At 37.3% G+C, this 17624-nt stretch overlaps 1 protein-coding gene across 1 annotated transcript in view; it reads left to right on the forward strand.

The window, feature by feature from the left end:
- The window catches only part of C5H4orf17 (chromosome 5 C4orf17 homolog), a 39494-nt gene that overhangs the window by 3511 nt on the left and 18359 nt on the right, over positions 1 to 17624 (forward strand). Inside the window, exons 3-4 of the mRNA XM_025386153.1 lie at positions 8238 to 8447; positions 9998 to 10062. Of these exons, the coding sequence (XP_025241938.1) occupies positions 8238 to 8447; positions 9998 to 10062 (275 nt within the window). The remainder of the gene's footprint in view (positions 1 to 8237; positions 8448 to 9997; positions 10063 to 17624) is intronic.

The following is a 17624-nucleotide window of genomic DNA, read 5'->3' on the forward strand; positions in this document are numbered from 1 at the left end:
TGCTGGGATTACAGGCTTGAGCCACCGCGCCCGGCCAAATTGGACCTAATTAAACTAAAAAGCTTCTCCACAGCAAAATAAATAATCAGCAAACAGAAAACTTGCAGAGTGGGAGAAAATATTTGCAAACTATGCATCCGACAAGGGACTAATATCCAGAATCTATAAGGAACTCAAAGAAATCAGCAAGAAAAAACAAATAATCTGATGAAAAAGTGGACAAGTAACAAGAATACAAAATTCTCAAAAGAAGATATACAAACAGCCAACAAACATATGAAAACATGCTCAACATCACTAATTATCAGGGAGATGCAAATTAAAACAACAAAGAGATATCACCTTACTCCTATAAGAATGGCCATAATTAAGTCATAAAACAATAGATGTTGGCATGGATATGGTGAAAAGGGAACACTTTTACACTTACGGTGGAAATGTAAACTAGTATACAACCACTAGGAAAAACAGTATGTAGATTCCTTAAAGAACTAAAGGCAGAACTGCCATTCAATCCAGCAATCCCCCTACTGGGTATCTACTAAAAGGAAAATAAGTCGTTATATGAAAAAGGCACATGTGCATGCATGTTTATACCAGAACATTTCACAATTACAAAGATAAGGAACCAACCTAAGTGCTCATTAACCAAGTGGATTAAAAAAATGTGGTATACATACACCATGGAACACTACTCAGACATAAAAAGGAATGAAATAATGTCTTTTGCAGCAACTTGGATCGAACTGGAGGCCATTATTCTAAGTGAAGTAACTCATGAATGGAAAACCAAAGATTACATATTCTCACAAGCGGGCGCTTGTAAAGTATACAGTTTTTAAACACAAGCTAGAGGATGCAAAGGCACAAGAATGATATAATGAACTTAGGGATTCAGTGGGAAGGTTGAAAAGGGGGTGAGGGATAAAAGACTACATACTGGGTTCAGTGTACACTGTTTGGGTGATGGGTGCACCAAAATTTCAGAAATCACCACTAAAGAACTTATCAGTAACAAATCATTCTGTTATAAAGACACCTGCACCTGTATGTTCACTGCAGCACTATTCATGGCAGCAAAGACGTAGAATCAAACTAAACGCCCATCAATGATAGGCTGGATAAAGAAACTGTATACATATACACCATGGAATACTCTGCAGCCATAAAAAGAATGAGATCATGTCCTTTGTAGGGATACGGATGGAGCTGGAAGCCATTATTCTCAGCAAACTAATGCAGGAACAGGAAACCAAATATCACACGTTCTCACTTGTAAGTGGGAGCTAAATGATGAGAACACAGGGACACATAGAAGGGAACAACACACACTGGAGCCATTCAGAGGGTGGAGACTGGGAGGAGGGAGAGTGTCAGGAAAAATAACTCATGGGTACTAGGCTTACCACCAGGATGATGAAATAATCTGTACAACAAGCCCCAATGACACAAGTGTACCTATCTATGTAACAAGCCTGCAGTTGCACTCCTGAACTTAAAATAAAAGTTAAAAAAAGAACTTATCCATGTAACCAAAAATCACCTGTGCCCCCAAAAACATTGAAATAAAAATAAAAATTAATTATTAAATTTAAATATAAAAAAACAATGCCATGATAGAAATAAACCAAGCTTTTTTGAAAAAAGGGCAGAGCCCGGAGATAGAGAAGAGAATTAGGAGGCTGCTGCACCTGTGCAGATACACGAGGACAAGCATCCCTGCTATGCTCCTGGCAGCAGGACCAAGCAATGGCAGAATATGAGGCTAGAGAGAGTTTGTAGGGAAGAAATGAAAAGGTGCTGGTTACTGATTAGTATAGAAGGTGAAGAGGAACAAATCACACACCCTTTGCACTTTTCCCCACCCTTAGTTATTATAACTAAAAAATGATGAAACAGGGAAGCTGAAAGGGAGAAGGTGAAGTCATTTCATTCAGCAGATATTTATTCAGTTTGTGATACATAAGAAGCTTTGTTCTAGATGTGGGAGATAGCGCAAAGTTTCTGAGGGAGGAAAAAAATGTCCCTACCCTCATAGAGCTCACATTCTCATCAGACAATAAAATCAATTCAGTGGTATACATACTGTATGTGTAGTAACACCAGGCATCCAAATGGAAATGGGCTGCCTACAATCCCAAACCTAGAATAGAAATCTATGTCTGAGTCTCAAATGGGAACTTAGGAGTAAAGATGCACATCGGGAGTCATCAGCATAGAAGTGATATTTAAAGGCATGAATATTGCTCATCTCTTTATTCATTCAGCCATCTATACGTTTATTCATTCGTTCAACAAACATTTATTTAGAATGAAAATATAGGCAAGAGCCTGCCCTCAGGAGCTGGACTCTCTGGCTGGTCAAGTCACTCTGTGAAATGACATTAGTAACAATAATACCTACATCAGGGTTAAGTATACAAACAAGGAAGGCAAAGGCAAGAGCAAAGGAATATTAGGAAACTTTGTAGAAGAAGCTCCATATGCCTGTTATGGAGCATGTGGGGAGGAGGGAAGGGATAATGGAAAGTTGGGGTGGAGAAGTGGATAAGAGGCCAGATTTAGGCAGGCTCTGGATATCATGCTAGGGAATTTATATTTCTTCACAACCAAAAGAAATGTCTACATTCATGTTTTTACTTCCTCTCCTCGGAGCCACTCTTCAGCCCACTGAAGCCTGGCCTTTTCACCCACCATTCTGCATAGGCTGGGCTTGCTAAGTTTACCACTATTCTTCAGTTTGACAAATCCAATGCAAAGAGGATCTGCTGGCTCAAGTAACTGGAAAGTCCATAAGGGAGGTGGGCTTTAGGTTTGAGTTGATGGCCCACTTAAACAACCTGTTTTTTTTTTTGTTTTTGTTTTTTTGTTTTTTTTTTTTTTTGAGACGGAGTCTCGCTCTGTCGCCCAGGCTGGAGTGCTGTGGCCGGATCTCAGCTCACTGCAAGCTCCGCCTCCCGGGTTCCCGCCATTCTCCTGCCTCAGGCTCCCGAGTAGCTGGGACTACAGGCGCCTGCCACCTCGCCCGGCTAGTTTTTTGTATTTTTTAGTAGAGACGGGGTTTCACCGTGTTAGCCAGGATGGTCTCGATCTCCTGACCTCGTGATCCGCCCGTCTCGGCCTCCCAAAGTGCTGGGATTACAGGCTTGAGCCACCGCGCCCGGCCACAACCTGTTTTTTAAAAGCTCTTCTCTCTGCCTTCCACAATTCCAGACTCATCCTAGAGCTGGCTTGCTCCTCTCCTAGTGGCAACATAGCTAAATCAGTTCTTAGTTTCACATCTGCATGCCACTCTGACTTCTTCCCCAGCAGATTTCAGCAAAATTCTCTTTATGTTTTCATTTTACCAGCACACACCAGGTCGCATGCTATCCTTGAATGAATCCCCATGGACAGGGAAGTGGCATGCACAGATTAGTAGGCCATGGTTCAGATAACCAATCACTACAGCAAGGGGAATTGGTTCAATCTTCCCCAGAACATATGGCTGCAGGGGCTGCAGAGTGGTAGATAAGGGGAGGAAAATGAAGCAAAATAACCCGGGTAGTGTTGTTAAGGAAAGACAGAAACAGGTCCTGGGCAGAACTGACAGATATCCACTACACTGCAATTCTCTTCTTGACCCCTTAGCAGCATTTGACACAGTTAACCACTCCTCCCTTCCTCTTTCTCTTTCCCTTTCTCTCTCTTTCTTAACCTTTTAAAAAATGTAGCTTCTGTAACAACATATGCTTTAGTTGTTTTTCCTCTACCTCTGTGGCTTCTCCTTCCTAGCTTTATTTTTGTTCTTCAGTAAATGCTGGAGTCCCTCACAGCTCAGTCCGTGGCTGTTTCCTCTTTTTAATCTGTAATGGGATGCTAGACAAATATGTTCATTCACAAGTTTCAAATACCCTCTATAGGCCAAATATTTTTCAAATATGTATCTCAGACTCAGACACCTTTTCAAAAGTGTAGACCTATATATTCAACTGTCTACTTGCAAGGCACGGGATGCCTCGTGGGCACCTTGAACTTTGCTCTTCAAAATTGAACTCTTGATCTTCCTTCAAAAGCAAGGTCCCCCAACCAATGTATCCTAACAAATAAATAGTATTGTAAAATCGAAGTTCTTCTTTAACTCGTCTCCCTCATTCTCTTCCCCTTCCAATACTTCACTTGATCTTGTCATTTTCCTTCTAAATATTTTATAAATTAAGTGACTTCTCTCCATGGCTACTGTCACAGCTCCATTCTAGGCCACTATTATCTCCTGCTTTGACTACTACTTTGCAATTTGCAGCCCTCATAGCAGCTTTACTTCCACTTTTGCCCTCTCTCCAGTCAATTCTCCATAGAGCAACCAGAAAGATCATATTAAAATATATTTGCCTATTTAGGCCAGCCTCAGTAGCTCACACCTGCAATCCCATCACTTTGGGAAGCCAAGGTGAGAGGATTGCTTGAGGTAAGGAGTTGGTGGTGCACCTGTAGTTCTAGCTACTCAAGCTGAGACAGGAGGATCACTTGAGCCCCTGAGTTCAAGGCTGCAGTGAGCCATGATTGTGCCACTGCACTCCAGCTTGGGTGACAAGCAAGACCCTGTCTCTTAAACAAACAAACAAACAAACAAACAAACAAACAAAAACATACATATATAGACTGTTTATCCTACGCAAAATCCTTCAGAGGCTTCCCATGCATTTAGGATAAAGCAGTTCATTTTGACATAGGCTAAAATGTTCCCTATTATGTGGCCTCATCTCCTATCAACCCCCTCCCCCATTATGCATATGCCACAGTGGACTTGTCTAAGTTGCTTGAACATGTCACAAGCTCTTTCCCACCTCTGTCTGGATTTCCACACATACTCTTCCCTCTAATTATAAACCTCCCCTCATTATTTGTGGTTCCTCATTTTGGTTTAAATACCATTTCAGAGAGACTTTTCAGGCTCCACATCCTCAATCTAAATTAGATTTTCTTACGGTATTTTTTCATAGTACTCCATATTTTTCTTTAGAGCAATTGTCTTAGATAGACTCTGAGGTGGAGATTTGTGTGAAGGAGCTTTATTAGGAAGTGCTTTTGGGAACAACACTGATAAGAAAGCAGTAAGTAAAGGAAGAAGAACTGGGTAGAAGGGGAAGTGGAACTGCGGAAACAATAGGGACCTCAGCCAATTGCAGGAGGAGCAGTGGAGCTGGGATATCCCTTCAGAGGTGTCTCAATTCCAGGTAAGGGGGCCAGGCCTTTGTAATTCCTACCAACCAGTCACTGTGCACAAGAGCTCTCGCTGTGTATGAGAGCGAGAGCAATTCCCAGAGAGGGACTCAGAATGAGCCATAAGTAACTGACATATGTGGAGCTGGGGAGCTGAAAGCCTAGGTGCTGAAGGCATGATCTAGGTAGGTGGTGGGGGTACTATAGCAATTACCACACCATATGTTGTGATAATAGTTATTTTCATCATTAGTTGAATAGTTTCAGAAATCCTCCACTAAGCTGTGATCTCCATGAAGGTGTGTCTGTTTTGTTCATGATTTACCTCAACTTCCTAAGGAGTGGTTACCACAAGTGAGGTGCTAGATAAATTATTGTGGGAGGAAGGGAGTTTAAATTGCATCCAGATAAAATTGTAGAGTTACTGACAGATTTTAAACAGGATTTATATTCTACACCAGCAGTCTCATAGTTCTATGTCCCTGAGGAATTGATTTCATTCAAAAAATCATTCTAGCTGTATTGTAGAAAGTGGAAGATGAGCAGGACCTTACTAGACATTGGGAGATCGGTTAGAAGACGGACTCAGTCGTCAAAGTGGGAAGGAATGAGTGACAGGCCAGGGCAGAGAGAGGAGCAGAGAAGGTCGAACTTGGGGTAGAGTGAGGAAATTTCAGCTAAGTAGCACAGAGAGAACCAGCAGAGGGAAACAAATTCAAGGAAAATGGCTAGGTGACTAGCAAAGTCATATTCCTAAAGGAGATTAGGAAAATGAAGGCCAAGGGGAAGCAAACAGATGTCACTATAAAGAAGTCATAGATGGCCTTGGAATACATTGTCTTGACCAAACCTGAGGGTACGGTTTTTCACAACCTACATGTGGGAAAAAACCCCAAAACCCACATTTAATTTTTATTTGAAACTGTTTTTTTTTTCTCTATGAAGAACAAATAGTATTAAATTGAATAATTTTTTTCTGGTTTTATATACTTCAAAGCACTTGATATATACCTCTTCTATATTTTCTTTCACATTCTGCTTCAAATTTTCTTATCATAGACTACAAAACTATTGGCAGGCAAGGGACTAATTTTTATGTCTTCAACTCTCCTCTAATGCCTGCCACAAAGCCATGCTCATAGTAATATATGTTCAATTGAAAGAAAATTTTCAATTCCAACATTATTTGTCTGCCTTAGAAATCTAGCTAATTTTAACACTCACTTCTGGGGTGGGGGGAAATCTTTGATTAACACTTGGTCCCATTTACAAACTTTGTTAATTAAATACCTTTAAAAGCTTTAAATGACACTTATTCATTAAATATACTTGATTTTAAAAAATATTTTACATACTTATCAAATTCTCACTAAGTTGTAAATAACTCCTGTAAGTTAAATAAATTATACTTATAAATATAGATAATTTAAGCCATTTCTTTACTGTTTACCAACTTAATAATATTTTCATAGTGTTCTACTTAAAATCAGAAATGTAAAATCATTTTAACATTTTAAACTGTAATTCCAAAACTAATTTGTTAGATATTCTAATATTCCAAATTAGCTAATAAGCATTAGCTTAAATGTGTATTTAAGATATAGATCGGTCCAGGCATGGTGGCTCACACCTGTAATCCCAGCACTTTGGTGGGGTGGATCACAGGTCAGGAGTTTGAGACCAGCCTGTCGAACATGGTAAAAACCCGTCTCTACTAAAGATACAAAAAATTAGATGGGCTTGGTGGTGCACATCTGTAATCCCAGCTACTCAAGAGGCTGAGGCAGGAGAATTGCTTGAACCCAGGAGGCGGAGGTGGCAGTGAGCCAATATTATGCCATTACACTCCAGCCTGTGGGACAGGGCGAGACTCCATCTCAAAAAAAAAAAAAAAAAAAAAAAAAAAAAAAAAAGATGCAGATCTTAAATTTGTGACCATTGTATATCGTGTATTTAAGATCGATATCTTAAATAATTTAATCTTACATTCTAATGCCGCTCAGATAAGCAATGTGCAAACAGATGTATTATGACATGTGACAAATGCTGTGGAAAAAATAAAAGCACATAAAGGGACAGAGAGTGATGGGGCACGTTTCAGACAGAGTTGCCAGCAAAGATGATTTTGATGTTATTGGAGAAGACAATTCAGAATGAGGTGAAACAGTGGTACTGGAGGGAGATTTGGAAAAATGAGCAATTGTAGAAAACAGTATCGAGAAGCTTGCCTGGCAATTTCTGGGAAGACAAAGCAGTCATCTTTTACTACTTCTCATAACTCGCTGATTAACAGAAAGCAATACCCAGCACACCCTCATTTCCTAAGCTGTCCAGTTTCACATGACATAGCATTGATATTGAAAAGAGAACCTCTCTATAACTTAATATTTGAACCAAATCCTATATTTGAGCCAAAAGTGAATAGTTATTTTTAGGAGAGTGATTGAACCCAGAAATCTCTCGTATGAGGAAGGAGTTCCTTTTATACCAACTTCTCCTTCCTCCTTCTGTCACAATTTACCTTATCCTGGCTCCTATTCCCAGCTCCTACAGCTTTTTACCTTCTGCCAGGACAAAGGAGGAGCCAGGGTATCTCTTCTAGAAGACCTATTTACATTGAGGCATTCTGGATGCTTTAAAAAATTTAAATCTGACATTCTTGAAAAGAGCCAGCACAAACCCTCTTAGTCATTATCAAGCTTTGGGAAATGAGAGATTTGGGATAAAAAGAAGGTCTACTCCACTGGAATCCCAGACCAAGATCAAAGATGTGGTCTGGCTCTCAATACTGACAAAATGGCAGGAGATTTAAGGAAGCATGTAATTGGCTACACTGACTTTCAAAGAATGTCTACCTTGCACTGGTTCATAATACACTTTTTTTTTTTTTTTTTGGTTCATACAATTTGAAGTCCAATGTTTTACACACATTTAACGATATTTGGTTGGGGAGTTGTTGATCGTTCAAAGAAAACCTTCCAAACATCTAATCTGGTTGTTTGATCTTTCTCTTTTTATAATCTTTACTCAACTAGGCTTGAATAACATTCCAATCTGTACTGTGAATGATGATGAGAATGCATTTGGAACATTGTGGGGAGCTGGCCAGTCTAACCACTTAGAGAAGAACAGAATACCATTTGCCAAGTGCAGTTACCCACCCAGCACTGCAGTCCAGGACAGCCCTGTAAGAGGAGTGTCACCAGCCCCAAACAGTGCCAAAGTGCCTCCATGGCCTCATTCTGGTGAGTTGAGTTAGAATTGATGAAATGTTTCCTTATGCCTCCTGCAAACAAGGGTGTGGGGAGTCTATATGATGCTAAAATAGCTGCAGTGGTTTTTACATAAAGTTTCCTCACTGTGAGGAGCATAAATTTTGTTATATATTATAATTTTTTTCACTCTTCTAATCTCATCTCAGTAGCACGATGATGTCAAAAATGTTATTACCATTATTATTAATAGTACCTAAGACATATTTGGTGTGGTCCTATTCTCTAATCCCTACAAAACTAGCTAAAAGATGCCAGAAACGAATGTTGATCCAACACTGATAGGGAAACTATGTCAGATGAAAATCGAGTCCAGGAAACGCAGTAAGAATGAAATTGCATGTTTACACTGTCCTCATGAGACTGTCATCTCCTTAAGGTCAGGCCCTGTGTTTTTGCTTTCCGTGTTTTTGCCATCCTTCCTTTCTCCCCAGGTCCAGCTCAGTGCCTGGTCCTTAGTAAACAATTGAATTAATTTGTACTGAATTGAAGGAAAAAGGCATTGATCAAAAGTAAAGTGTGGAAAAATCCAAAGAGCAAGGTAAAATAGAAGAAAGGAATTCTGCATGGTAGAAATTATATCCAGTTCTTCCTTTCTCTTGCCCTATACAATTTACATACGGTTACTAAAACTGTCAGGATACAAGAAAATTATTACGGCATAATGTAGTAAACTATATCTCTAAAGATAGCAATAGGACTGGTCAATTATAGAGTACTCACTATGTGGACATATACCATTCTAAAGTCTTCATACTTAACTCGTTTCATCCTTTCAAGAATTTCTCTTCCCTCCCTTCCGCTAGCAATGAAGAGTCAAAACCTACTTATTTTCCCTTATTTCTCATGTCTCTTTTTATACCATAGAACCTAGAAACTTAAAAACTACATTTGCAAGAAAGAGGCCTTTGATGGGAATCAGGTGTCACCACCTAATAAGATTTCTATAGCAGATATGGGAAAAGGTCATCTTTTTCTTTTATCTATAAATTAATGTAAAGGGAAATTAAGTAAAACTTTAAGTGGTTTTAGGGTAACTTAGGGGGATTTAGTTATATGACTGAGTATGAAATGGGTAGGGTTGAGAGGCTGGTAAAAGAAGAAAGAAAATGAAGAATGTAATTGTAACTCAGCACAAATCATCTTTCTGTCTAAAGGTCAAATAACAACAAAAAAAATTCTCTTTAATTAGATAAAGTGACATTTATATGGACAGTAAACAGAGAAAAATATGTCTTATACTAAAATATATACTTTTTAAATCAGTTTAACCAGATCAAGAAAGCATTTTCTGTGTGTTCTTATATTATCATCTTGGGCATAGAACTAGTTTTTAAATGCAAATACTTTATGTTGTTATAATGCCATTTACCTGCAAATTTCCTAACATTTATAAACAGATTCCTGAATTGACCTTAAAGTCAGAAATACTCTCATCAATTTCAGCAATTGACACATATATCATGTGATATAGATTCTTTTTCAGTTTAATCTAAATACATTTTTCCTCAATTTTATTTCAGAGCCCAGTAGAAAAATTAAAGAGTGCTTCAAAACTTCCAATGAGAATCCCTTAGTAATTAAAAAGGTAAGGAACAGCTATGTACCACTATCTATTTAGTTTGACTTCTGTCAGTTCCTCTCCTTTTCTTTACATATCTTTCTGAAAAGCCACCATGTTTCACAATATTTTTACAGCTTTAGTAAAGTCTAATTAACATAATATAAGATACACATATTCAAAGTGCACAGTTTAATGAGCTTTGACAAATACAAACCTGGGAAACTACCACTTCAGTCAAGAGAATGCACATCCTCATCACTCCCAAAAGTTTTCTCATGATTCTGGCCATCCCACAGGCAAATGTTTGTCTGCTTTCTGTCACTAAAGATTAGCATGGGCTTTTTTGGATTTTATAAAAATAAAGTCATATGGTGAGTTCTCTTTCTAAAATCTCGTTTCTTTAACTCAGCATGATTATTTTAAGATTCATCCATGTTTTTAAGTGCATCAGTAGTTCATTCCTTTTTATTGCTGAGTAGTATTCAATTGTATAGTTATCCTACAATGTGTTGATCTATTTACCTGTTAAGGGACATTTAGGTCACTCCCAATTTCTAGCAAAGCTAATATAAACATTTGTCTACAAGTCTTTGTTTGGATATATACTTTCTTTTCTCTTGGATAATTCCTATGAGTGAAATAACTGTGTTTTATAGTAGTTGTATGTTTAAATTTCTAAGAAATAGCCAAATTGTTTTCCAAAATGATTGTCCCATTTTACATTCCCACCAGCAGCATATGAGTTTTCTTTTCTCCACATCTTCCCCAAACTTAGAATGGTTAGTCTTTTTATTTTTAGTCAACCTAGTGGGTATGTAGTAGTATCTTAATGTGGTTTTAATTTGCATTTTCCTCATGAGGTTGACATCTTTTCCAATTCTTACTTGTCATGTATATATCTTTTCACAGGAAATATATGTTAGATATTTTGCCCACTTCTTAAATTGGGTTGTTGGCCGAGTGCAGTGGCTCACGCCTGTAATCCCAGCACTTTGGGAGGCTCAGGTGGGCGGATCATGAGGTCAGGAGATCGAGACCATCCTGGCCAATATAGTGAAACCCCGTCTGTACTAAAATACAAAAACAAAAATTAGCCGGGCATGGTGGTGCATACCTGTATTTCCAGCTATTGGGAGGTTGAGAGGGGGAATTGCTTGAACCCAGGAGGTGGAGATTGCAGTGAGCTGAGATCGTGCCACTGCGCTGCAGCCTGGTGACAGAGCAAGACTCCGTCTAAAAGAAAAAAAAATTGGGTTGTTGACTTTTTTATTATGACATTGTAAAAGTTCTTCATATATTCTAGATTAAATCTTTTGTTACATGCATGTTTTTGCAAATATTTCCTTCCCGTCTGAGGATTGCTCTTTCTTTGATGTGTCTTTCAAAAATTTATAATTTTTTCCATTAGAGCTTCACATCTGCTTGCTGTTTATCTCTGTATTGTGCTTTATTGCAATGGCTAGAATCTCTAGTACAATGTTGAATAGAAGTGACGAGAGCAGACATCCTTGCCTTGTACCTGATTGTAGGAGGAAAGCATTCAGACTTTCAACATTAAGTATTATGTTAATGTACTTTATTCATGGATGTCCTTTATATGACTGAGAAAGTTCCCTTCCGTTCCTAGTGTGCTGAGAGTTGTAACGGAAATGGGGAGAGATGTACTTTGCCAAATGCTGTTTCAGTATCTAGCTGAGATGATCAAATGATTTTGCTTTTTAGCCTGTTAATATAGTGAATTACACTGGCTACGTTTCAAATTTGAACCAACCTCAGACATCTGGTAAAAACCTCCCTTGGTCGTGATGTATTATCCTTGTTATATACTAAAATTTCATAACATATTGTTAGCAATCTTGTGTCTATGTTTATGAGGAATATTTGTTTATAGTTTTCTTATAAAGTCTTTTTCTGGTTTAAATATCAGCATAATGCTAGCTTTATAGAATAAGTTTGGAATTCCTCTTTAATATTCTGGAAGATTTTATGTAGAACGAATATTATTTCTTCCTTAAAAGTTTAGTAGAAATCTTCAGTAAGATATTAGGCTTGATATTTCCTTTGAGTCAAGGTTTTTAACTACAAATTCAATTTCTTTTTTTTTATATATATATAGATATAGGCTATTTGGGTTGTCTATTTCTTCTTTAGCCAGCATTGGTAGTTTGTATTTTGCAAAGAATATGTCCATTTCATCTAAGCTGTTGACTTATTGATGTAAAGTTTTTCATAAAATTTCCTTTTATTATTTTATAATGTTTAATGTTTGTTTCCTCATCCCTGATTTTGGCAATTTGTGTCTTCTTTTTTTCCTGATGTGTCTAGCTAGAGGTTTGTGAGTTTTATTGACCATTTTAAAGAATCAATATTTCATTTCATTGAGTATTTCTATCATTTTGCTTTTGTTTCCATTTCACTGACTTTGGCTCCTATCTTTATAGAAGGTAAAATCTTAGGTCATTTATTTGAGACTTTTTTTTCCAATATAAGCATTTATTATTACATTTTTCCTATAAGCATTACTTTGCCTGCATCCCCCAAAATTTACTATGTTGAATTTTCATTTTCATTATGTTCAAAATACTTCCTGATATCCTTTTTGATTTCTTCTTTCACCTATTCATTACTTAAAATCATGTTATTTACTTTCTAAATATTTGGGGGATTTTCCAGATATCTTTATGTTATTAATTCCAATTTAATCCCACTGTAGTCAGAGAACACACTTTGTATACTTTGCAATGTTTTAAATTTATTGAGACTTGTTATATGGCCTAGAGTATTGTTGACCTTAATAAATTTTTCATGTACCCATGAAACAAATGTTCACTCTGCTGTTGTTTGGTAAAATGCAATATAAATATCAATTAGGTCAAGTTAGATGATACTGTTGTTCAAGTCTTCTGTAGCAGCAGCTCCCAACCTTTTTTGGAAGACTATTTTTCTACAGACCTATGGTGGGATGGGGGGAATGGTTTCAGGATGAAATTGTTCTACCTCAGATCATCAGGCATTCCATTCTCATAAGGAGCACACAACCTACATCCCTTGCATACGCAGTTCACAATAGGGTTTGCACTCCCATGAGAATCTAATGCCGATGCTGATCTGACAGGAGGCAGAACTCAGGCGGTAATGCCGACTTGCCCTCCCACCGCTCACATTCTGCTGTGCAGCAGGTTGTGGTCCAGGGATTTGGGGACCCTCGTTCTGTAGCCTTACCGATTTGCTGCTTTTTCTGCCAATTATTGAGGGAGAGGTGCTGAAATCTCTGATTATAATTGTGGATTTCTAAATTTCTCTTTTCATTTCTACCAGTTTTTAATCACGTATTTTAAAGCTCTCTTATTAGGCATAAAACTGTTTAGGTTTGCTATATCTTCTTGATAAAATGATCTTTTTATCATTATAAAGTTACTCTCTTCGTTCCGGACACTATTCTTTGCTTTAAAATATATTTTGTTATAAAACTGTTCAGATTTTCTATTTCTCCTTGATTCAATTTTTGGTAATATATTCTTTTCTAAAAACTGTTTATTCAATCTAAATGTTCAGATTTATTGACTAAGTTATGCATAATATCCTTATATTCTTTTAAAAATATCTGCTGGTTCTGTAAGAAGTACCCTTTTACATATTAGTTGTGTTGATTTGTGTCTTTGTTTTTCTCAATTAAAAGAAGTTTATGATTTTCAACAAAAGTTTATTCAATAAGTTTATTGATTTTATTAGTATATCGAAGAGTTGATTTTCATGATTTTTGATTATCTGTGTTGTATATTTTCTATTTTATTAATATCTGCTGTTATTAGTTTTCTCTTTCTATTACATACTTTATTTTATTGCTCGTTTTCCAAGTCATTTTATCTTTCTAATACATGTATTTTAAAGCTATAAATTCCCCTCTTAAAATTGCTTTAGCCACTCTCACAATTTTTGTATATACCATTTTCACTGAGTTCAAACTCAGTGAAAATGAGAATTAGACTGAATTCAGTCTAATTCTCATTATTATTTCTTCTTTGACTCATGACTCAATTGCTGGACTTTATTTGTGTGACATATTCAAGACTAGGTAATTTATAAGGAAAAGAGGTTTAATTGACTCACAGTTCTGCATGGCTAGGGAGGCATCAGGAAACTTAAATCATAGCAGAAAGCGAAACTGGCATGTCTTACATGGCAGCAGGCAAGAGAAGTGAGAGCCAAGGAAAGGGGGAGGCCACTTATAAAAGCCATCAGATTTCACAAGAACCCACTTTCACGAAAACAGTATGGGGGAACCTGACCTCATGATTCAATTAATTCCACCAGGTCCCATCAGTGGCATGTGGGGGTTATCACAATTCAAGGTGAGATTTGGGAGGGAACACGGAGCCAACCATACCATAGTTGATGAGAAAAAAAAAAAATGGATTTGTTATACATCATCTCATGTAAAGTCAGTTTCTAAGAACTATTAACAACATTAAGGACTTAATGTGTTACTATATTTCCAAAAATAAGTCTGTATAATAAACTTAACAGAAATTATAACAAACTCTCTCTCAGACCACAGTGCAATCAAACTAGAACTCAGGATTAAGAAACTCATCCAAAACTACTCAACTACATGGAAACTGAACAACTTGCTCCTGAATAACTACTGGGTACATAATGAAATGAAGGCAGACATGAAGATATTCTTTGAAACCAATGAGAATAAAGACACAACATACCAGAATCTCTGGGACACATTTAAAGCAGTGTGTAGAGGGAAATTTATAGCACTAAATGCCCACAAGAGAAAGCAGGAAATTAACACTCTAACATCACAATTAAAAGAACTAGAGAAGCAAGAACAAACACATTCAAAAGCTAGCAGAAGGCAAGAAACAATAAGAACAGAGCAGAACTGAAGGAGATAGAGACACAAAAAACCCTCCAAAAAATCAAAGAATCTGGGAGCTGGTTTTTGAAAAGATTAACGAAATTGGTAGACAGCTGGCAAGACTAATAAAGAAGAAAAGAAAGAAAAATCAAATAGACTCAATAAAAAATGATAAAGGGGATATCACCACTGATCCCACAGAAATACAAACTACCATCAGAGAATACTATAAACACCTATATGCAAATAAACTAGAAAATCTAGAAGAAACGGATAAATTCCTGGACACATACACCCTCCCAAGACTAAACCAGGAAGAAGTTGAATCCCTGAATAGACCAATAACAGGCTCTAAAATTGAGGCAATAATTAATAGCCTACCAACCAAAAATAGTCCAGGACCAGACGGATTCACAGCCAAATTCTATCAGAGGTACAAGGAGGAGCTGGTACCATTCCTTCTGAAACTATTCCAATCAATAGAAAAAGAGAAAATCCTCTCTAACTCATTTTATGAGGCCAACATCATCCTGATACCAAAGCCTGGCAGAGACACAACAAAAAAAGAGAATTTTAGACCAATATCCCTCATGAACATTGATGCAAAAATCCTCAATAAAATACTGGCAAACCGAATCCAGCAGCATATCAAAAAGCTTATCCACCATGATTAAGTGGGCTTCATCCCTGGGATGCAAGGCTGGTTCCACATACGCAAATCAATAAACGTAATCCAGCATATAAACAGAACCAAAGACAAAAACCACATGATTATGTCAATAGATGCAGAAAAGATCTTTGATAAAATTCAACAGCCCTTCATGCTAAAAACGCTCAATAAATTAGATGTCGATGGAAAGTATCTCAAAATAATAAGAGCTATTTATGACAAACACACAGCCAATATCATACTGAATAGGCAAAAACTGGAAGCATTCCCTTTGAAAACTGGCACAAGATAGGGATGCCCTCTCTCACCACTCCTATTCAACATAGTGTTGGAAATTCAGGCCAGTGCAATCAGGCAGGAGAAAGAAATAAAGGGTATTCAATTAGGAAAAGAAGAAATCAAATTGTCCCTGTTTGCAGATGACATGACTGTGTATTTAGAAAACCCCATTGTCTCAGCCCCAAATCTTCTTAACCTGAAAAGCAATTTCAGCAAAGTCTTAGGATACAAAATCAATGTGCAAAAATCACAAGCATTTGTATACACCAACAACAGACAAACAGAGAGCCAAATCATGAGTGAACTCCCATTTACAATTGCTTCACAGAGAATAAAACACCTAGGAATCCAACTTACAAGGGTTGTGAAGGACCTCTTCAAGGAGAACTACAAACCATTGTTCAATGAAATAAAAGAGGACACAAACAAATGGAAGAACATTCCATGCTCATGGATAGGAAGAATCAATATCATGAAAATGGCCATACTGCCCAAGGTAATTTATAGATTAAATGCCATCCCCATCAAGCTACCAATGACTTTCTTCACAGAATTGGAAAAAACTACTTTAAAGTTCAAATGGAACCAAAAAAAAGCCCGCATTGCCAAGACAATCTTAAGTCAAAAGAACAACGCTGGAGGCATCATGCTACCTGACTTCAAACTATACTAAAAGGCCACAGTAACCAAAACAGCATGGTACTGGTACCAAAACAGAGATACAGACCAATAGAACAGAATAGAGGCCTCAGAAATAATACCACACATCTACAGCCATCTGATCTGTGACAAAATGACAAAAACAAGAAATGGGGAAAGGACTCCCTACTTAATAAATGATGCTGGGAAAACTGGCTAGCCATATGTAGAAAGCTGAAACTGGATACCTTCCTTACACCTTATACAAAAATTAATTCAATATGGATTAAAGACTTAAACCATAAAAATCCTAGAAGAAAACTTAGGCAATACCATTCAGCACATAGGCATGGGCAAGGATTTCATGTCTAAAACACTAAAAGCAATAGCAAAAAAGCCAAAATTGACAAATGGGATCTAATGAAACTAAAGAGTTTCTGCACAGCAAAAGAAACTACCATCAGAGTGGATAGGTGACCTACAGAATGGGAGAAAATTTTTGCAATCTATCCATCTGACAAAAGGCTAATATCCAGAACCTACAAAGAACTCAAACAAATTTACAAAAAAAAAAAAAAAAGCATCAAAAAGTGGGCAAAGGATATGAACAGACATTTCTCAAAAGAAGACATTTATGCAGCCAACAGACACAGGAAAATATCCTCATCATCACTGGCCATTAGAGAAATGCAAATCAAAACCACAACGAGATACCATCTCACACCAGTTAGAATGGCAATCATTAAAAAGTCAGACAACAACAGGTCCTGGAGAGGATGTGGATAAATAAGAACACTTTTGCACTGTTGGTGTAACTGTGGGACTGTAAACCGGTTCAACCATTGTGGAAAACAGTGTGGTGATTCCTCCAGGATCTAGAACTAGAAATACCATTTGACCCAGCCATCCCATTACTGGGTATATACCCAAAGGATTATAAATCATGCTGCTATAAAGACACATGCACACATATGTTTATTGTGGCACTATTCACAATAGCAAAGACTTGGAACCAACCCAAATGTCCATCACTGACAGACTGAATTAAGAAAATGTGGCACATATACACCATGGAATACTATGCAGCCATAAAAAAGGATGAGTTCATGTCCTTTGTAGGGACATGGA

Source organism: Theropithecus gelada, chromosome 5, assembly GCF_003255815.1.
Source record: "Theropithecus gelada isolate Dixy chromosome 5, Tgel_1.0, whole genome shotgun sequence".
Classification (NCBI taxonomy): domain Eukaryota; kingdom Metazoa; phylum Chordata; class Mammalia; order Primates; family Cercopithecidae; genus Theropithecus; species Theropithecus gelada.